This window comes from Merops nubicus, unplaced genomic scaffold (genome assembly GCF_000691845.1).
Source record: "Merops nubicus isolate BGI_N331 unplaced genomic scaffold, ASM69184v1 scaffold3816, whole genome shotgun sequence".
NCBI classification, from domain to species: Eukaryota; Metazoa; Chordata; class Aves; order Coraciiformes; family Meropidae; genus Merops; species Merops nubicus.
In genome coordinates this window covers 7977-29788 of record NW_008614170.1, presented here as the reverse complement: position 1 = coordinate 29788, position 21812 = coordinate 7977, and the positions used below count along the sequence as shown (strand labels likewise).

General features: G+C 52.0%; 1 protein-coding gene across 1 annotated transcript; it reads left to right on the top strand.

Moving 5' to 3' along the window:
• Positions 1-554: 554 nt before the first annotated feature.
• Positions 555-21428, top strand: IGDCC4 (immunoglobulin superfamily, DCC subclass, member 4; the record flags this gene model as incomplete). The annotated part of the gene is made up of 10 exons (XM_008942113.1): positions 555-788; positions 5749-5856; positions 6570-6753; positions 7615-7742; positions 8621-8791; positions 8889-9026; positions 9393-9498; positions 10866-11097; positions 18927-19091; positions 20898-21428. Coding segments are annotated over 10 exons (1997 nt in total), but the record flags the coding sequence as incomplete, so codon positions are not given.
• Between the last annotated feature and the right edge of the window lie 384 nt (positions 21429-21812).

Here is a 21812-nt window from a genome sequence, read left to right as displayed (position 1 = left end):
GGGGCAGGGCACCGGGGGGCTGGGGGCACACGCAGAGGCACTCGCTTTCCTGAGATAGAACGGGTAGGGTGGGTCAGACCAAAGTACCCAGCTTTATCTTCCTGTTGAGCAGCCCCCGTGTGTCTTGCTGTTCGCCTGGGGAGCGGGTTTCTCCTCCTTCCGTGTGCACCTGGGAAAATGTTTTTAAAAAGAAACACACTCCCCAAGCCCCAGTGTTTTGACATGTGGGAGTGGATAGATAAATCTGCCAAAGAGAGCTGAGCCTGAGCCTCCAGCAGCAGTTAAAGATGGTGGGATCTCAAAATACATTGAGAAACTCCCATGGTGGCTTTGTGTTTTTTTCCTCTGTCACCCAGCTGGTAAAGTCAGCAGTGGATTGTGACTGTCCCACTTTCCCCTGTCAGAGAGTGGAGACGTCTCACTCGTGGGACAGCATTTCCTCAGCCCTGCCCTCACTTGCAGTTTCCTCAGCCCTGCCCTCACTGGGAGGATTCAGCAGAGCAGGGAAATGGAGGCAAGTGGCTGAACATATTTCTCTTGTGTTGTTGTTCTAGTTCCATTTGCTCCGACAGAATTAAAAGTCCGAGCGAAGATGGAGTCTCTGCTGATAACCTGGCAGCCCCCAGCCAACCATGCCCAGATATCTGGCTACAAGCTCTACTACCGAGAGGTGGGTCTAGAGGAGTCCAGCAAAGAAAGCCCTTTGGATGGTCCTGAAGATGAGAGCTGGGACGTGGGACCCATAAAACTGAAGAAGAAAGTGAAGCAATACGAGCTGACTCGACTAGGTTAGCTGGTTACATCTTCTTTGCAGTTGCTGTGGAAACCCAGGGTCTGCCTCTTGCACCTCGTAGCAGTCTTGGGGTGCTTCCAAGAGGCTCATCTCTCTGCTTGGCTGCAAATATATAAGACCAAGACCATGTGAACTGTTTTTTAAGAGCACCCAGAATAATTTCTGGAGTGCAGCTTTTGAGGCTTCTCCTAAGCAGAGTTTGAAACAGAAGTTTCCAAAGCCAGTGTAGCAGGGGTTGTATTTTTAACCAATATACATCATATATGCTAATAAGTGGATCTGAATCAATTAGTGGGTTTTATTGTGTCACTCTAAAGAGTGCCTAGATTAAAATCTCCAGTCAGGACAATGATCTCTCCTTCCCTGTGTATTTCTAAGCAGCTCCATAATTGCATGCTATTTGAAATCTCTCTAGTAAAGTGCAGAGATGGGTTAATTCACAGCATGCTAATTTGGGGTCACTATTCTCCTCCGCCTCCCCCTGGGGGAAAGAGATAGAAGAGAGAGAGCATCTGTGGCTGGAGAACAAGCCTGCATCAGTGGGACCTGCCTGGCTAACAGCACTTGGTGTTCCCCATAAGGAGTTAAGATGTTCCTGACAACTGATGGTACTAATTAGTTGATTTGCCCATCGATACAGGATGGAGAGAGATAAAAGAATCATGGCTGAAGCATCCTTGGAACAGGATTCTGCTTCCTAGAGTTCTTCCATGCCCCACTTGATGACTTGGTGCTTCATCCTTGTTGGTGCCCAGTGAGCTGAGCCTGCAGGGCGAGTGTTTCTGGTGCTGGTTCATCTTCTGCATCTAGCAGATGTGTTACACGTGGTGTAAAGGCCAGGCTGCAGCACCTGGAAAGACAGTTTGTGTCATCACCGAGTGGGTTCCCAGCTAGGCTGCTGCCATCCTGCCAGTGAGAGGGTGCTAACAGTTAGGAGCCTCTCTGAAGAATCTGGGTCTGTAATTGTGGCACTGGGGAAACCACATGTGAAGATCCTGACGTGCTGCTCTAACCACCAGCAGGTCCCTGGGCGGGGGCACTCGGCATTGCCCTGAATTGCTTCCAAATGCTCTGGCACGATGATGCTGAGAAGGCTGCTTGTTCTTCTGTAATTACTTCCTTAAATTTGGGCATCCGTCAGGCCCTAATGGTTTCAGTATGATTTGGCAGCTGCCTGTGGGCTCTCCCTGTGTCAGGAGGAGGGGCTCGGGTTGCTTCCAGCCCTGGATGTTGCTTTTTTTCCCCCTTGTGCTGCTGGGTGACGTGCTCTCGCACACGTAAAGGAAGGTTGGCAGTCTGGCTGTGCTGAGGAAGGCAGGGGGTCTGGCCATGAAACGAGGAGGAGGAGGAGCTGGGATTTAGAAGGGTTTAGTTTTATGGTGGGGAGGTGCCCTGTGCAGGCACTTAGATCTGCAGTGGAGGCCTCCACTGGAGGCAGAGCAAGTAACAGTCTCAGGAAAGGCTGGCAACCCTAATGTGAGATGTTGGCTGATGGGGAAATCAGCTGGGAGGATTTCCCAACTCATGGATATCTGCCTGGGCATCACTGCTGTGGAAACCTCTCCTAAGATCCCTCTGTAAAAACAAACACACACCCAACACTGTCTCCTGGGAGTATCTGCTGGTGTCAGGATAAGGGGGCTGCGTATGGTGAACGGTGCTGCCTGGTGCAAGGAAAGATTCACCCAGGCTGGCCCATGGGAGGTGAGATGTTGATGAGGTGTCATGACTGAAACTACAAATGGAATCAAGAGCTTGAAGAGCAAAGAAACGGAATGGAATGGAATGGAATGGAATGGAATGGAATGGAATGGAATGGAATGGAATGGAATGGAATGTTCTTTGCTAGAATAGAATAGAATAGAATAGAACAGAACAGAATATTTCAGTTGCAAGGGACCTACAGAGGCCATCTAGTCCAACCACCTGAGCACTTCAGGGCTGACCAAAAGTTAAAGCAAATTCTTAAGAGCATTGTCCAAATGCCTCTTAAGTACTGGCAGGCTGGGGTCTTCAACAACGTCTCCAGGAAGCCTGTTCCAGGGTTTGAAATGGTTGCAGGAGATCCCAAGACTGGATGCTGGGAATACAAGGCTGTAGCTCAGACATGGCTGCATACCATGTCAGGGCAAACAAGGTCCAGCTTGAGTGGTGGAGGCTACATACTGCTGCAGCAGTCTCTAAATGCTCCTTGGCTCCATGTCTCTGCAGCGTCACTGGAGCCAACACTCTGCAAGGAGGTTTGGGGGGTGGCCTGAGACAAAACTCCTGTCCCACTGCTTATTCCTGCATAGCTTGAATCTGATTTCCTGATTATCCTGTTTTTTTTACCAGGAGCACAGCAGAGCAAAAGGGGAAGAACTTTCTGGCAAGACAGCTCCTTTTGAGTCATGCTTCAGGGGTGGAGGGGTGTGCAGAAGGCAGCTCTGGACAGAGCTGCTTGAGCACAGCTACTCTTGAATCACAGCAGTAACACAACTATTACTCAGCAAAGAGCCCTGCCCGTGGCTTCCTCCCCTGGTTCCCTGTAACATTAGCCTGTGTTTAGTTCCTTGTGCTGGTCCAGTGCAAGATTCTTGTCTTGTCTTCTCTTGCACTGGCTGGTCTACTGAAATGGTGCTGGCTTTGCCCAACACCTCTTCTCTGTCCTGCAGATTTCCCCATCTTTTGCCTTAACCCCAACATCTGGCCTCTTGATTTTGCCTTTGGTAATGACTCAGCTCTCTCGGATTTAGCTGTCTGAAATAAGAGGAGACTTTTGTCCTGTGTGTGTGCTAACTTCTGGAGCAAACCCTGTCTCTTTAGAGTGATATCTCTAATGACATGCCTTGATTCTTGTCTGAGAGGTATGAGCTGAAATCCTGGGGGAGTGGTGGGCAGCTGTTCAAAGGCACATAAGAAATAAGGCAATTCCATGAGCCACAAAGTCAAAAGGAAGATGTTCTGAATCACCAGGAGGGCTTTTCCCTCAGAAATTCTCCTCAATTTCCATCATTGTTCTAGCAGTTAGTCTCTGTGATGGTGCCTGACTACCAGGGCCAGAATTTATATGAAACCTAAATGGCAGAGTTCTGATCCTGCCTTCCACATTCCCATGAAGGGAGATTGCATTCCTCTGGGAGTGACTCCCTGGAGATCAGGGTATTTTCCCACTTAGAGGGAAGTATGGCATATGGCACCTGGCCAATACAAACACCTTGAAAAACGGAATGAAACAACATATTTAGCATATTGGTTCTATTATGCAGTCATCCAGATTAGTGATTTGAAATGATCTGGACTAGATTATTCTGCTTATATTTAATGTATGATGGAATGCAGAGAAAAACATCTGTTTTCATGCTGCCTACTAGCTTCTTGACAGCTTGATAGAGCTTTATGTCTGCATGTTCTAAGAGCTTGAACATCTGGGCCTGTGTATAAAAATTGAAACCAAGCCTCTGACTGAGAAATCCAAAATACCCCTATTTTCAGAATGTGAATTGCTTGATCTTGAGGCAGAGCTCCCCTGGCTTCACGTGTAAGTGGCTGCTGTACTGACCCTACCCAGGGATGGAGGTGGAGGACTTGTCCTTCCCTTCACTTTGCTCCACCAGGAGCTGCCCACGGCTGTGTCCCATCTGCCAGCTCTTCCTCATCGTTTGGGATCCCATTGTCCACGATGAGCTGGTGTCCCAGCAAAGCCCAGCCCTGCTCAGGCAGCAGGCAGAGCCTGCGTGCTGGCGAGGGACAGGCTGCTGGGTTCCTTGTTCCACCCAGCCCCTGGTCCCAGCTGCTGGGAAGTGAAGTCCCCTTTGGTCTCATGCCCCTTGTGTGGGTTTGAAATGTCATCCCGTGGCTGGAGAGCATGGACATGCAGTTCATGCTGCCTTGGAGCCAGGCAAAACTCTGTTTGCTTTTGGGATTCTTTTGAGGGGAGAAATGTGGCTGAAGTGTTTTTCTATTCGGAGCATGAACATGTGTTGTGGAGCAGAGAAAGCCTTTGGTAATTGGTCCCATTAGCCTCTGGGAGCGTAATCAGCACAGTAATAATAAAATTGGCATCAATGAGAAGGGTTTTATTCTGCTTACGTTGTCTGGCAAAGACAGCGGTGATCCATCAGGGCAGGGAATGAACAGGCACATCCCAAATTAACAAACTTCATCAATGCACCACAGCCAAGGCAGCCAGGGGCAGCCTGCAGTGCTCCTGCTGAGCTCCTGCCTGGCCATGGAGGGAGAGGCTGCCCAGTCTCTTACTGGAGAACCTGATAGCTTCCAAGTTGTTTCCTCAATAAAACATCTCCATTAAAACACCCCTCAGATGTCACTTGATGCAGCAGAGGAGTGTTTCAGTGTGGGAGAGGCCAGAGGGAAGTGAGTTTTGGACCAGAGCAGCACTGCTTGGAGATGGAGCACCCTGTCCTGCAGCTCAGTCTGGGTCCACGCATGAGGTTCCAGCCTGGCTGGCTGGTGGGAAGGGTGTAATGAGCACCCACAGGTTGCCAGCATGGGGGTTGTGTGCACTGGGTTTTTTCTCTTTGCAAATCAAGAAACTGCTGTGAAACAGTCACCGTGCAGCCAAAGCTGCCAGTGACTCAACAGGGCATGTGAGGACTTGCTGGAAGGAAGATCCTCACAGTGATGAATGAGTCAAAAGGACTTTAGAAATGGGAGGTGCATTTTGGAGAGGAGAGGGTGTCCCCACTCCTCGGGCAAGTCCATTTGCTGCAAATCCAATGTCTAGAAGAAGTAAGGGGAGAACTAGAGAGCTGTGATGATACGTGCACCAGTTGTGAGACAGCAGTTGAATGTGGAAGGGGGACCCCTCCCTGCTGTGCTTTTAGCAAATACCACTCTGATCAAGCTGCTTTCTTGGATGGTGAGAAAAGCTGGTCAGATCAAAGGAAATATGTCTAACTAGGGAGGGCTGGTTACAAAAATAACCCCAGACAAACCCTGATTGATTTTTCCAGCTCCTGGGAAGCTCTATGAGGTGAAGCTGGTGGCGTTCAATAAGCACGAAGATGGTTATGCAGCAGTTTGGAAGGGCAAAACAGAAAAGGCACCTGCAACAGCAGTAGGTGAGGAATGCCCTTCATTTGTTGTCTGTCTCTTCTGCTTGGCGTGTGACTTCAAAGGAAGGGTAGAGGTAAAGTTACAGAAGATGAACTTGAGCAAGGACAATACACAAATGGGAAGGGTCCCAATACAAGGAAACTCCTTTGAGAGTCATTGCAAATTCCATTGGAGGAGTTATCTTGGGAAGGAGAGAAAGGAGCAAAATACCCCCCTTCTCGTTAGGGGTGTGGGTGGCCTTCACCATGTGCTCTCTGAGGGATGGTCTTGGAAATGCCAAATAACCTGGGCTCATCTCTTACATCCTAAGGGCTGGAGAACGTGGGTTACAGCATGCCAGGCTCTTCGCAGCGTTACAGAGAAAGCCAAAGCTCTAAGAGCAAGGCTCCATTCTCAGCTCTGCCCATCTGCTGGGGTGGTGAGCAGTGGGGGCTCCTCCTTACCCCGGTGTGGGCTTGTCAGATAGGTGGCTTTGAAGCTGGCCTCAAGTGCCCCACCACCACCTTGGTGCCTGGATCCTTCACTGTGATCTTGCCCACGTGAGGAGTGTTGGGTGCACAGAGTGGCTGTGCCTGCACCAGGGCTCACGCTAGAGGCCACCAAGTCAGCACAGGCTTCCCAGCCTAGGCCTGGTGTACTCCATGGCTTCTGTGTCCATGGTGGCTCTCCCTTGCCTTAATCTCATGTACCTCTCCACACCTCTTCTCTTGCACTATAGATCCCCCTGTGCAGAAGGGTCCTCCGCTGCCTCCAGTCCAAGTCTATGCAGAGTCCAACAGCTCAACTTCCATTTGGCTCAGGTGGAAGAAACCTGACTTCACAACAGTCAAAATTGTCAACTACACCGTGCGCTTCAGCCCCTGGGGCCTGAAGAATGCATCTCTTGTTACTTACTACACAAGGTAAAGAGGGATGCTGAGGGTCTGTCTGCCACGTGTGGCATGTGTCAGGAAGAAACGCTCAGGGCAGGAGGAACCTGCATGGAAGTTCCAGTTCTGAGCAAAATTCTGAGTGTTTCACATGCTGGAAACATCTGCCTTGGTCACAGATAGACTCAGAACTGCTGGAAAGTGGCACTGAGATTTGTCTGTGACCTGAATACCAAGGGATCATTTACTGACTGGTCTCTGCAGCTTATTCTGCTCTGGTGGGACCTTACTTGTTTCCTTGTCAGTAACATGGCCAGTCTCAAATCATTCGTGATTTGTGAGGTGGTCCTCACAAGCTTGGTTTCAAAATTGGTAGAGTTTAAGCAGTTATAATAATTAAGGGGTGTGTTCTGAATCTAGAGTCCCGTGAAAGCTCTCAGCCTGTAACCGTGCTGTGTGTCCAAGCTTTTCTCCACAAGTTCATTAGAGATGGTCCTGCAGGCTGGGAACCTCCTTTGTATCTGGGAGCCGAGTGCTCTTGCATTCACATGACTGCAGGAGATCACTGAATCCCAGCATGGTGGGGGTTGGAAGGGACCTCTGGAGATCATCTAGTCCAGCCACCCTGCTCCAGCAGGTCACCCACAGCAGGGTGCCCAGGATCACATCCAGGCAGGGGTGGAATTTCTCCAGAGCAGGAGACTCCACAACCTCTCTGGGCAGCTGCTCCAGGCTCTGCCACCCTCACAGCAAAGAAGTTGCTTTAGGTGAAAACTCAAATACTGTCAGAGTTCAGATCACCTCTTGCAGGGTTCCTGGTGAAGTACCAAGGTGGCAGTGGGTGGGAGAACCACGCAGGGTTCCTGGCCTTGTGAAGGTGTCCTCTTTTGGCAGCTCGGATGAAGACATTCTCATTAGTGGGCTGAAGCCCTACACCAGGTACGAGTTTGCGGTGCAGTCCAACGGGGTGGGGATCGACGGGCCCTTCGGCAGCGTGGTGGAGAGGTTCACCCTTCCCGACCGTGAGTACTGCCAGAGCCCCACGTCAGCTCTCCTGGCCTTCCCTGAGGCTCTGCCGAACGCCTCCTAATGTGCCCCTCAGGAGAAGTGGGATCTCGGGTCACCTCTAAGCTGTCATGCCCCTGAGTACGTGCTGAGAGCTGCTTTGTAAGCAGAGAGGGGCATGGAAGGAGAACTGGAGCAATGACTGCTGTTACTGTGGGGTGGCCCTGGGGTTCAGAGGAATCCTGCTTGTTAGAGCTGGTGATTGAGTGCTAGTTCCTCCCCAGTGCTGAGTGTCACCATCAGAACGAGAGTGCCTTGCCCAGCCTGGTTTTCCAGCAAGACCTCCACCTCTTGGCTTCAGGCCTGGTGAAGGCTGGGAGGCAGGGCTGATCCCAGGACCTACAGTGAGTTAGCTCCTTACTCTGTGACAGCTTCTCCAGTATTCAGCTTCACAGAGGAGCAGTGATGGCCTTTGGAGGTGCTGTGTGTCCTGCCCCCAGCTGGGACCAGTTGTGGTGCAGGCAGGGCTTAGGGGAAGATGGGGAAGAAAGACACAAGGAGCGAGGGTGTGCTGGGAACATTCAGAGCTGAGCGGTGTTGTAGAGCCTCAGTGAGCTGCGTGGCCCCATCAGTCCTGTCACATTCCCCTTGGCTGGGTGGCCATGGTGCACCAGCCCTGCCCTCTGCTGGGCTCAGCAGCCTCCTCTGCTCTCCACAGCTTGTCTGGATGAGGTATCCAGCCACCCAAGCTGTCTGTCATCTCCTGCTTGCAAACATGGCTGTGGCCGCGGTCTGAGGATTGGGAGGAGGTGCAGAGCAGTTGTCATGCCCTGCAGGTTGGAAGCTCTTCTCCTCTTTTCCACTGTTCATGCTGGGTCTTTCCTTGTCCCTGCAGGTCCCTCGACTCCTCCCTCTGACCTGCGGCTGCACCCGCTCAACCCCTATGCTGTGCAGGTGCACTGGTGCCCCCCTGCTGAGCCCAATGGCATCATTGTGGAGTATCTCATCCTCTACAACGCCAACAACACGCAGCCAGATGACATGTGGACCTTGCTGACACGAGAAGGTGAGTCTCCTCATGGTACTGTCATACCCACCAGGTCCTCCTTCTCCCGCCTTCCTCCCTGCCCGTTTTAAACCTCTTTTGGCTTGCTTTTGATCAGGAAATATCTTCAGCACTGAAGTGCACGGCCTGGAAAGTGATACCAGATACTTCTTCAAGATGGGAGCGAAGACAGTGGTGGGATCTGGTCCCTACTCAAACGTCAAGGACGTGCACACGCTCCGGGAGAAGCTCTCTGGTAGGAATCTCCCCTCTGGCCTGCTGCAGGAGGCGAGCTGCAGGCTCCTCAGACGTGCAGCTCCAGAGGCCTCAGGCAGCTCCAGAACCCATCCCACAGCCCAGCTTCATCTCTCTTCCCCAGTCCCAGCTCCTGTGGAAGGGCACACGCAGCCTGCAGTGTGCTGCCTGAGGTGGATGAGTGCACATAGCTGCCAGTGTGCTTTAAGCCTCTCTGAATTGTCACTGCCAAGAAGTCTTCTGCCTTTCTGTGTCTAAAGGCAGCACCAATTGGTTTTAGTGAAGCTGGTGCTTCTCTGAACAGAAGATACTTTGTGCCTTCTTCCTGCTAGCAGCTGAAGTGATGTGTCTGTCCTTCCCCTTCTAGATGTTTTGGATATCCACTCTGTCACGGGGATCATCGTGGGAGTCTGCCTGGGGCTGCTCTGCATCCTCTTCTGCATGTGTGCCAGCTTCCGCAACAGCAAGCAGAGGTGGGTGTCCCTCACCTCACAGCAGGAGGAGCCTGGCCTGCAAGGAGCAGAGTGCACTGTGAGCTGCTCCCTCCTGTTAGAATCTCAGAATGGTTTAGGTCGGAAAAGATCTTCAAGATCATCAAGTCCAACTGTTCCCCCAGCACTGCCAGGTCCCCACTGCCCCGTGTCCCTCACACCACATCTCCACGGCTTGGAAACCCCTCCAGGGGTGGGGACTCCACCACTGCCCTGGGCAGCCTGGCACAGGCCTGGACAACCCTTGCTGAGAGGAGATTTTTCCTGAAGTCCAACCTAAACCTCCCCTGGTGCAACTTGAGGCCGTTTCCTCTTGTCCTGTCACTTGCTCTTTGGGAGACGAGATCAACCCCATCTGGCTCCAGCCTCCTGTCAGGAGCTGTGCAGAGCCAGAAGGTCTCCCCTGAGCCTCCTTTGCTCCAGACTAAACTGGGGCAGGGTTGTTTGGGATGCAGAGTATGACATCAAGTAATAAAAAGATTGAGTCTTGGGAGTGCCAGCAGGCTGAGGAACACACTTAGTGTCATCTTTTCACGGACTTATTTTCTCAGTAGTTTCTCTTTGATTCACATTGTTAGATTAATAAAGATTTTTTTTTTCAGAGAAAGACAAACACCACAAGAAAAGGGAGAAGCCACTATTTGCTGGATTATTACCTGTGTATGTTAGTGTGGGTGGTATTTTGGTTCTGAGGTCGGACAGCTCTGTGGATGTTTGGAAAGGGTTTGCTAACTTCAAGTTGGTGACATGATGAAAGACTTCCCAGTGAGTGACAGGCTGGTTTAAGGAAGCTTGGACTCAGCCCAAAGCTTCCTGCTGTCCCAGGGTCTGAATCCAGCCACAGGCATTTGGAAGGACTGTGATCAGAAACCACCTTAGTTACTGAGAAGAGCTTTGAGCTGGCGGCAGATCTTGGGGCTAGGAACAAGGAAATTCTGAAGTCTCGTCCTCAGGGGGCCACCAAACTTTCCCGTCCTGTTCTGTGGCTCACCTGTAAGGCAGAGGTGGCAGGAGTGACACAGCACCCACGGGTGGGGGTTGGAGAGCACTTGCTCTGGTGCTGGGGCTCGTGTTGCCTGCTGCCCAGTGACCTGCTGGAGGAGGGGGCCTTGCATCCAGCCCCGTGCTTCGGACTGGTGACGGTGCTGACGGGGCACCCAGGGAGAGGCTGGCACAGCAAAAGCTTCACAGTGGGGTGTGGAGGGAGAACCCCCTTCCTCAGGAGTGTCAGGGCTCGGGCCTGGTCACTTCCTCAGGGGCAGGCTGAGTGGCCTGGAGGGGATCACTTTGTCTGGCAGACCGTGGCTGTTTGGCTCATGAGAGGTCAGCTCTTGCTTGTTTTCCTCCAGGGAGGCCCTGCCGGGCCTGGATTCCCAGGCAGCTGGCAACCACTACTACCACCGGAGCAGGCAAGGGCTGGCAGCTCCCAGTGCCACCTTGGACTCGCATGAGCTGGAGTCCCTCATGTCCCCACTCGCAGAGGATGTGTCCCTGCCCCTGGGGGACATCACGGAGCTGACAGAAGTGCACAGCCTGATCCACACCAGCCTCCCCGAGGACGTCGTGCACGGGAAGAGGAAGGTAACCACCCAGGCACGTGGTGATTGGGCTCCAACCCCAGGCAAGAGCCTTTCTTCAGTGTGTCACTGCTGGGAATCATAGAGTTGTTTTGGTTGGAAGAGATCTTTAAGATCATTAAGTCCAACAGTTCCCCCAGCAACTTCCTTTCAAGTTGTTGAGAGCCAGAAGGTCTCCCCTGAGCCTCCGTTGCTCCAGGCTCCACACCCCAGGTCCCTCAGCTGCTCCTCAACAGACTTGGGCTCTGTGCCCTTCCCCAGCTTTGTTGCCCTTCTCTGGACACATTCCATCCCCTCAATGTCCCTTTTGGAGTGAGAGGCCCAAAACTGGACCCAGGATATGAGGTGCAGCCTCACTGGTGCTGAGTCCAGGGGGACAATCCCTGCCCTGGTCCTGCTGGCCACACTAGTGCTGACACAAGCCAGGATGCTGGTGGGCTTCTTGGCCACCTGGGCACATACTGGGTCATCTTCAGCTGGCTGTTGACCAACTCCTCCAGGTCCTTTTCCTCCAGGAAGCCAGGCTGATCCTGTCCTGGCTCTGCAGAGTGCTGCTACTCTTGGCTGCAGGTTGCTGCTGGGCAGCCGTTCATTTCCCTCCCCGTAAAACTGGCTGGCTCAGTCTTGGCCATCAGATCTGAGTTTGGGATCCTCGTGCCATCTACCACCCCTTGCTATCTCCTGGGACAGGGACCCTCATCCCCAGGGACACAGCTACCCAGCTGGGTGCTGCAGAGAGCTGTGCTGGTCCTGCTGCTGCAGCACGTAGATGCTGTGAGGAGGTGTGATGTCTAGAGCAGGCACGCTGCCTTCAGGACACTTCTGCTCAGAGGAAAAGGAACTTTGTCCCTTTGCAGTGTGTTCTCTGGGATACCTTTAAGATACACAAGAGGTGGAATCATGTTTTATCTGTGAACCTCATTTTTCCAAGCAGTCTTTGCCTGCCCTGCTTGGTTTGTCTGACATCACGTCGTCTTTCATTCCTCCCTGCCCATTTCCTCTCTCAAGCTTGCCTGAAACATTTCATTCCATTAGGGAACCTTTAATTGGCCTAATTTAGTTAATCTGTTTATGTCTGTCTTTGTAGCCCAGGGAGAGCATGTAAAGTAATTAGGAGGTTCAGTAAAACAAATGCATGGTGAGTGCACGTGGGATTTCACGTTTGCAGCCACGAGGGGCTCGTGTGGCGCGGGGGGACGGGCAGTTCCTGGCTGACCCGGGGCCTGCCCCTGCTGCTGCTGCTGCTGCTGAGCTCTGCTGGAACACAGTGTCTTCTGCTGGCTCTGATGGTCCAGTGAGCTCAAGCCGTGCTCTTGGCCAAGCTGCCATCGATGGAGTTTGGTGGAATGTTGCTGCTGGTTTGGACCCAAGCTGAAGAGCATGAGGAAGCCTGATCTAGCGTGAGGTGTCCCTGCTCATGGCAGGGGGGTTGGAACTGGGGGATCCTTGTGGGCCCTTCCAACCCTGACAGATTCTGTTTTAGCAGAGGACTTAGTAGTGTTGGCTTGATGGTTGGACTTGATGATTTTAAAGGTACCTTCCAACCTAAAGGATTCTATGATTCTATGGTGACTTACCCTGAACAGGTCAGGGTGGGGGCAGGTTGTCTCCCTTGGAAGACCTTTCTGGGAGCAGCACATCCAGATCTCTCTTCCAGTGCAGCAATCCTGTCTGCAGAGGTGTGCCCAAAGATTAAAACGTGCACATAGCAGGGGCTGGAGAGCAGTGCTGAGGCCTGGGAGCAGTGGTGCCCAGAGATCAGAGCTTCAGGGAGAGGGGCAACTCCGGCTGTAGTGTCTCCATCTCCTTAGCTGGATAGGAAAAGACCACTGAGGGTTAAATTCCCTGAGGATTTTTGCGAGCAGAATGAAGAGCTCGGTTTTCTGATGGATGTGGGGAGGGGAGCAGGGATCACTGAGGAGCACCCACCCGGAGAGCAGCGTTGTCACCCGTGCTGACCTGCGAGGGTGACCTGGCAGGGGAAGGAGCCCGAGTGGCGGCCAGGAGCAACAGGCTGTCGTTGCTGGGAGTGGGCACTGGAGGGAGATGTGCTCCCACGCAGGAGACCCTGCTCCCTCCACTGCCCAGCTCCTGCTGGAAGTGCCACCTGAGCTGCATCCTCCCTGTGTTCTGGCACGGATAGTCAGGGCTGAAAATACTCAGGCCAAAGCCATCTTTGCACGCAGTTGCCAAGAGGCCACGTGTCCACGTGGTGATGTGATTTTCCTTGGCTGGGCAGTTGAGGAGTTGGGCAGGTCTGATGAGTGTGGCTGGACCAGTGCACACATGCCTGGTCCCCACAGTAGAAGTAAATCGGAGTCCAGTGTGGTTGTGAGCGTGGGCATCTCCTGGCTTGTAGACAAGATGCTACTAGCCAAGGCTCAGGAGTGGCTTGGAGGTTCCTTGGGTTGTCTTGCGTGCTGCAAATAGCTTCTCCCAGCAGCCGTTTAAGCCAGGCTGCCAAAACCCCCAGGGAACTGCCTGGAACGGGGCGTTGCTGGGAGCTTTGTACCCTGCAGTGACCAGCTGCCTTTGCTGCCTTCTCTTTTCTTCCCTCCTGCTGTGGGCTATGAAAATCCATGGCAAGGAATGTGGTAGAGCCACAGGAAAGAGAAAAGCCTTGTGGAAGGAAATTCCTGGTCCAGGCTGGCAAGGAGAAGCTCCCCAGGGTGCTCTAGGTTGGGTACTGTCACTTTAGTCATTAAAAGGAAGTGAGAGATGTCTCAGGGATCCCTTTTAATTAACAGCTTGTCAGTCTTGGGGCTTGGGGTGCTAGCTGGGACAGACTCTTAGTGCAGTGCCGCTGCTGCTGTTGGGCAGGTTTGTACAGCTGTGATGCCAAGGAACAGGCAGCTCCAGGCCTGTGTGACCTTCTCCAGTTGCCTGCTTGCCTCTCCATCCTCAAGTTACACTCCTGAATCCTGCCTTGCGTTGGCTGGGTGGCATTTGCCAGTAGCAGTGGTAGTGATGGCTGCTCCCATGTTTGCAGGCTTTTCACATGCTGGCTCCTTACTTAGCATTTCATGAGTTATTCTTTTTTGTTCTTATCCTTGTGGCAGCCCAAGGTTCCAGTGGACCTCAAGGTTCCTCCAGCTTGAAGGGTCCCTGTTGTTAGGAGGTGTACAAACACAAGGAAGGAACTATCCCCATGCTGTAAGCAGTCAGAAGTGAGTGGATGTCCCTTGGCAGTGGGGACTGGAGAAGAGCAAGACCAAGGGCAGGAAGACTTTAACAACACTCAGACTTTAACAGATTTAGACTGACTCCTGCAAAGAATTGTTGGCAAGAGTTTTGAGAAGGCCCCTTGGTCGTTCTCAAGTCAAGGCCACCAGTTCCTTTGAATGGAGGAACATAATTCCTCTTGGGCTTTTACAAGTAACGCTGGGGGTGCAGGATGGTGCTGGTGGAAGGTGGGACAGTCTCTGTGCTGCTGGACAGCCCACTGGGGCCTCCTGGCCACCCTGCCCCTGCCTGCAGGCCAGCAAGGTGCCACGGCAGCTGAGCGGTCGGCTCAGGGCCCCCCTGGATGCCCAGCAGCTCCGTTAGGCTGGAGTGCAGTTGGCCAGTTATTTAGTGGGCCCTTTGTTGTCCTTTCTGTGTGTTCCCCAGTGGTCACACAAGGATTGTACGTAGACTGACAAGAGATTCTCCTCTCTTGCTCTCTTCCCCTTCCAGGTGACCCCCAGCCTGATGCCCTCAGTAGCCCGTGTAATAAGTGGCAGGGGATGCCCAGGCTGTGGCAGTGCAGCTCCTCTTCCCCCGGCAGATGGACTGGGGAGGATCAAATGCCTCTGCCTCAGACATCTCTGTCCCTGCTGCTTCTGGGCCAAGCAGTGTAGGGGGTGGGGAAGCATGTTAAAGCATCTGCTTTCCATGGAAGACTCCAGCTTTTCACTGAATGAAGCCAAACCCAAGTGTTTTGGCTCGGAAAGGTTTGACGTTGTGCTTCTTGCGAGCTGGAACCCCCCGTGCTGGCTGCCCTGCTCCTTCCCTGGGGGCCTCCTCTCCATGGGGACTGCTTCCCAGGAAGCCTCCTCGTGACTGGGGGAGCAAAAGCTGTAATGCATCAGGGCACTTGGATCTACCCACGTTGTTTGTCATTTTCGTGTTGAAATTTTTTTGCATGGAAAACAAAGTCCCAGTATTTTCTGGAAAGCCTTAGATGAGAGCTGTGTCTTCAGAGGAGCAGCTGTGGGCAGGGATCCCTGGATGTTTGCATGACATGGAGCTTTCCCACTCCCACTGGCTGCTGAGGTGCTGTCAACCTAAAGCCCCCCTGCCCTGGGCAGGGACACCTCCCACTAGTGCAGGTTGCTCAAAGTCCCATCCACCCTGGCCTTGGACACTTCCAAAGATGGAGCATCCACAGCTAACCTGGGCATCCTGTGCCAGTGTCTCACCACCCTCAGAGTGAAGAACTTCTTCCTTATGTCTAATCTAAATCTCCCCTCTTCTAATTTGAAGCCATTACCCTTCATCCTGTCACTACAAGCCCTGGTAAAAAGTCCCTCCCCAGCTTCCTTGTAGGTTCCCTTCAGATACTGGAAGGCCTCAATAAGGTCTCCCTAGAGCCTTCTCTTCTTGAGGCTGAACAACCCCAACTCCCTCAGCCTGGCCTCACAGCAGAGGTCTTCCAGCCCTCTGACCATTTTCATGCCCTCCTCTGGACCCATTCTCACAGGTCCACGTCCTCCTTGTGCTGGGGCTCCAGAGCTAGACGCAGTACTTGGGGTGGGGCCAGAGAGGAATGGAGCAGGGGGTAAGAACCACCTCCACTGACCTGCTGCCCACGCTGCTTTGGCTGCAGCCCAGGATGAATCCTTTCCCTCCACTCTGACACCCTTAAAAGCTGGGCACATCCAAAATTTCCCCAGCCTTGTTTTGCAGAGGATTTCAAGCTAGTTTAAACAACCATCCTCATAAAACAGGAAAGGTTTCAAGATCAACATTTCCTACGTGTTCATTCTCAGCTCATATATTTGCATGAAATCCTGACTTGTTGCTGGAAAGGTAACATGAGCTAGGCACATTTTTCCCCGTCGAAGCTTCTATAAAAAGGCTAAAATGAAAAGGCTTGTTTGCTTTGATAAGGATTTAGCTGTAATGGAAACACCTTTTATTGGAAGATGTTTTTATTAGTTTTCATTCTTCTGTTTGCAGTGAACTGACAAATGGATTTTCCCCTCTTTAGATTAGTATTAGACTGACACTTGTTGCCTCTGTTATTCCGTTGTAAAAACCAGGAGAACATTTCCTTGCTCAGCCATTTACTATCTCCCCTCAAGCAGAAAGAACTAGCAGGGCTTGTTACACCAAAAGATGCTGCTTTAAAAAAGAGAAGCTTTCAGGGACACGGGACCTTCTTCAGGTCTGTGATGAAAACAGACCTGGAGTTCATTGCTGCTGCCCAACCTGAAAGACTAAGCCCCAAGAGGGTGTTTGGGGTTTTTTTTTTCCCCCCTTCCTTTCAAACATAATGTGCTGGAACAACATGTGGGATACAGGCCATGTTGTGTGGCTGATGGTTTTTTTCTGTTTGTTGAAAGTTGCAAACTGGTACAAAACAAGTTTGTTCTTCGTTGCAGCCAATTTCAGCCGGAGCTGAACAGGCTGTTCCCAGAGTCATCAAAACCTATGTAAACATGGCAGATTGACATTTCCTCTAACAGATGGTCCATTGGGGATTGCAGCAGAGCTGCCTGTTTCTTTCCACGTTTCTTGGTATTCACAAGATGCCTGCAAGAAGGTTTTCAAGTTTGCTCCGTGTGTGTGCGTACGCGTACGATGCTCAGATCTTTCTGATGGCAAATATGCATGCGAGCATCTATAATAGGACACACATTTCTGTGCATATTTGTGTGGGTTCCACGCTGAAACTTCCAGGCAGTATTTGCTCAGTAACGTATGTTCCTTGGAAAAGGCACAGAAGCCATCAGTCAGTGGTGGAGCTGCAGAAAGCCTTTCAGATGGCAGCAGAGGCAAATGGAGCACGTTCCTCGGCGATACTCCTCAGCTCTCTGTGGCCGCCTGGCTGGTTTCTTCCTATTAAAGTGCAGTTTAATGATTGTCCACTTAGAAAGAGAACAATTAGGGAACGCTTTTGGCTTGGAATATATTGTTGAGGATTGCAGAGAGAGGAATGGCAAAGACACTGCCTCCAGCATCCCCTTCTAAATGAGCAAACGCCTGATATCCGCGGCGCTGGGTCCGGACGCCGCTGTTCTGCAGGGTGCTGCCAAATAAATGAGGCCCTTTACTACTTATTTTCTTAAGGCTTGATGCTGAGGCTGCAGCAAAGCTCTGATGACGTGGGGTTGGGGCTGGGGTTAGTGCTGCTCTGCCTCCTGCAAGGTGTTGAGCCCCTTTGGTGCTCAGAGCCTGGGTGGACAGAGGGTGCGTGTGTCTCCTGCCAGCACGAGGTAGCGTTTGCTTCTTGCTGAGTAGCTGGCTTAGGAATGCCTGGCTCACATACAACATCTGGTCGTGTATTTCTACCTAATTTCCAGCCAGATGGACCGAGGCACAGGGAGGTCAAATGACTCACGCAAGGTCAGGCTGATGTCAGAAATCTCCTTGCCATCTCGGCCAGACTCGTGCTACGGCGACTGTTGCTGGAACACATCTGGCCTAAGTGGGGGCCCCATGTGCGGAGCAGAGCCCTGCCCTTCTCCTGCCTGACAGCGAGTGATGGGTGCCCAGTGCCTTTGGACAGACGTGCCACCTATCTTCTGCCCCGTGCAGCCATCCTGCTCGCAGCACCAGGGGCCTGTGTGCACGTGCACGCTCCTGGCTGGCTCAGGCCAGGATTTCCTCTTTGCTTCAGCCTTGTGTTGTCCTCTCGCTTCTACCCAGGCAACATCTGTGGAACAAGCCCAGAGAGAACTCACGAGGTCCTTAAATCTAAATGCACGCGTGTGTATGTAGATATCTGTGTACGTGTGTGGGTGTCAGTAGCAAGGCTGAGCTCAGGTACATGCAGGAGAGCCCAATAAAATCAAAACCTGGCAAGAAAATACTTTTGTGCCTGTGAACTAATAGTCTGAGCTGTTAAATAACTTCAGCTCTTCAAGGCACACGTTTCCCCTGCACAGAGGTGTGCATTCAACAGTTTATTGCAAGGGGAAGCTGAGAGAACCCAGAACAAATTGCGTTCAGCCCATATAATTTAATTAGATCTACAAACAAGGTAACACTGGTTGCCCAAGGGATTTAAAGTGGAGCTAAGAATTGCTTGGTGGTCTGCTGAAAAAAAAATTCCAAAAAAAAAAAAAAAAAAGGCCCCCAGTTTTATGCCTCTCTGTTGATGGGGAAAGACAATGTGTTTACCCAGGCTCTAGCTTAGCCCAGGAGATCTGCAGCGAGCCGTTTAGGGTTGCCTTCAGCTCTTCCTATGGCACCTGTGCCCGTGCATGCCAGGGAGGGTCCTTCTTCAGGACAATGCTTGTGCCAAAGCAAATCCTGTCATCGTTCAGCCCCAGGGTTCCATTGTCCCGTTGCCTTCCCAGCGTCGCAGCGTCTTTCACACTCCTGTGGGTTGTTGGCAGATTTACAGGGAGTTGATTTCAGCGCATCTTCAAATGATGCCTTGTGTTGTGATGTACCTATCGGCCTCAGAGTTTGAGAACCAGTGGAAAGCTCCTTGTGCAGCCAGTTGTGAAGCATCTGGCAGCTTTTATCCACTTGCATCAGACACGTAGCGTGTGCCTTCTACACCACGGTGTTTTCCCAACTCACACTTTCCTTTCCCAAGCTGCTTCTCGTTTCAGGTTTATGAGGATAAGAATCTGTACGTGTGATAATGGGCTCTTTTCTCCTCCCGCTTTTCTTCTGCAGTCTTCATGGACTAAACCAGGCAGCCAGCCCTGGACAAACAGCATAGCCAGATATGGGGACTCGATCACCAAAGAGCCTCTCTCTGCTGTGAACGGCTCGCTGAAGCTCCCTCCCAGCGCGGGACAGAAGCTGTTCTTACAAGCTCTGGTCTACGATGCCATGATGGTGGGTGTCTTTGGGGGTTTGTTGGCTTGTGTATTTTGATGTGGTTTTTCCATTTGTGTTCCACATCTCCCTTTCTCCTTTTTGCAGCAGAGGAGAAAATGTTTTCTTCTCTAAGCCAGCTTTAGGTGCGGGTCATGGGCTTTATTTATTTTTCCTGGGTATAGGAGTGCGTGCCAGGGAGACTGATGGGATTTGAGGAAGAGCTGTTTGTTTTTTCCAGGCATCACTCAAAGCCTCAACTCTGCCCTGATTGTCTGTTTTGAGTCCAGCCAGCCCTTGAGGGCCTGTGCTGTGGGCTTGCTCTGTTGGTGGTGGTCAGGTGGGTTGTGAGCAGGGTCGTGGCATGCCTGGTGCTGGAGGACCCAGAGCCAGGCAGCCAGAGTCTGCTTCGGGTCTTGGCTGGGGCCACGAGCAAGCAGCCTGCAGAATGAGTTAGGAGCTGCAGTGCTCAGCACAGTCAGGGAGATCTACAGGCTGCTCGCCTCAAAGAGGGATTGCATTTGTGCCTGTAAAAGGAGTCAAAGATCAAGGGTTGATTTAAACTCCTCCTTCAGACAAGGCAGAGCAATTTCCACCACACTTGTCTTCTTTATGTGGGGAGTGGGAGGAAATCCTGTTTCTTGAACTGCTTCCCTGGAATAAATAAGCACTCCCATTTTTGGGAGAGTTTGTCTAACGCCTGTGCTACAATCTCAGCACAGCAAGTTGACACCTGCTCAGATTGACTCTGCCAGAAGATTTCTGATTATTGTTTTAAAAAGTTCATCCCCCCACCCTCCACCCACAGCACATACTTCTGAGTAACCTCCCTATGCTGCCTTCCTAGGTAGCAGTGTGAAAATCAATTATACACAGGATGTAATTAACATCGTGGCTAGAGTTAAGACAAGGTTTTACAGCCCAATTACAGGGCACCATTCGCAGCCCAGCTTACCCATCGGTTTGTCAACAACAGGAGAAAAGTCTTAAAATTTGTAAATGATGCACAAGGTTGGCTTCAAGAGAAAGCACCAAGTGCATGTGGGATGTCACTTCTTCCTTACTTTGAATTGTCTTCTTGCTCCAAAGTCACACTCGGCCCAGAATCTGAGTGCTGATTGCCTAGAGAGCGCTTTGTGAGCTTCCAAAATAAGTTGTCTGTGATATTACAAATCTAGCAGAGTGCCCTGCTTGTTAACCAGGTTTGTGGGGACCTGGAGCCTGAACTCCAGTTGAGCACTGTGGAGGAGAATGAATTGTTTTTTTTCTGTAATAATAAAGTGTTTGAATCTACACCGACTTTTGCAAGCTGTTACCAGGGCTCCAACGAACAAACATTTTGTGATGGGTAGCTAAAATTAAACCAGGAGGTGTAGTATCTAGGTGTGGATGTGTGTCGTGAGCTGCCTCAGAAGCCAGTGTCCTAGAGCACTGCCCACTCACTCTCTAGAAATCTGGCCCTTAGTGTGGAAACAGAATGGTGACGTTTGAGCATAGTGGTGTTTGACAGAGGCTTGGAGGAACGGTTGCTCCAGTCTGCCAGGAAACCATGGGCACATCACTCCCTTGGGAGTTGCTTTCCCCAATGTAAAAATAAGAATAATGATCCTGAAGTGATTTGAGACGCTTCTTAAGACTTCAGCCCTAGAGAAACATATCAAGATAATGCTTAACAGAGGCACGTGGACATCCCATTGCACTCTCTGGGATTAAAAAGAAATACCTTTCATTGCTTGGTTGGGTCACAGCCTCAATTATCTGAATTTCATTTACTTTACCTTCTTCTTTAAAAAAAAAAAATAATAATTTTCCCTTGTCTGGTAACAGAATGAAGCAAAGAAAAACCACCCTCCAGCCAGCCTCCACCAAGTGGAAGCTGAGGTCATCGTGCACTCTGATTTCTCAGCCTCTGACAGAGACTACGACTCGCAGCTGCACACCCTGGAGAGCGACGAGACGGAAGCCGAGGACCAGGAGCCCGAAGAGCTCCCGTCGGCAGAGCTGGCTCTGTGCAGCCCTCCCAGCCCCCAGCAGGACACCGGCCCGGCGGTGGTGGGCTGCACGGGGGGCCCCGAGGTTGGGGCTCAGGAGGAGCCCTCAGGTACCGACAGAAAGACGAACCAGAGAGAGGCCGTTTGTGCCCCTGGGCTCACCAACGGCTTCCACGGGCACCGGGAGAGCCGGGATTCGGTGGAGAGCGGAGACTCGGACTCCCTCCAGGAAGGCAGGGGGGATGTGCAGCCTGTCAAGGGCCAGTCACTTTCGCTGGCCCTGGAGGAGGCCCCCCTCTGTAGTGACTCTGGTTTAACCAGTTCATCCTCAGCATCTGAGAACGTGGCGTGTGTCCACAGTCATTGAAGAGTGAACTAGTCTGATTTTGATCACGGGAGAGCTAGAAGCGCTGGGAAGGGCCTGTCCCTGTGAGGTTCTGCATGCCCTCCACGTGCTGAGCCCAGCAGGAGCTAAGGAGGCACAGCATCTCACCAGAGCAGGGCTGGGACCTGTCAGCCCTACTGCCTGCAAGAAACCACTAGGTAGACCGGTAAGGGCCCATCTTCCTGCCGAAGCTGCCGAGTAACCGGGTGTTCGTGGGGGCAGGATGGAGCCATCTGCCAAACTCTGAGTGAAACCACTGCCGGAACGGAGCCTTCTGCCTGAGGTGGGGCTGTCACCACGCCGGTGGTGCTGGGCAGAGGCAGAGCACAGCGGGTGGTGCTGGGCAGAGGCAGAGCACACGCGGGG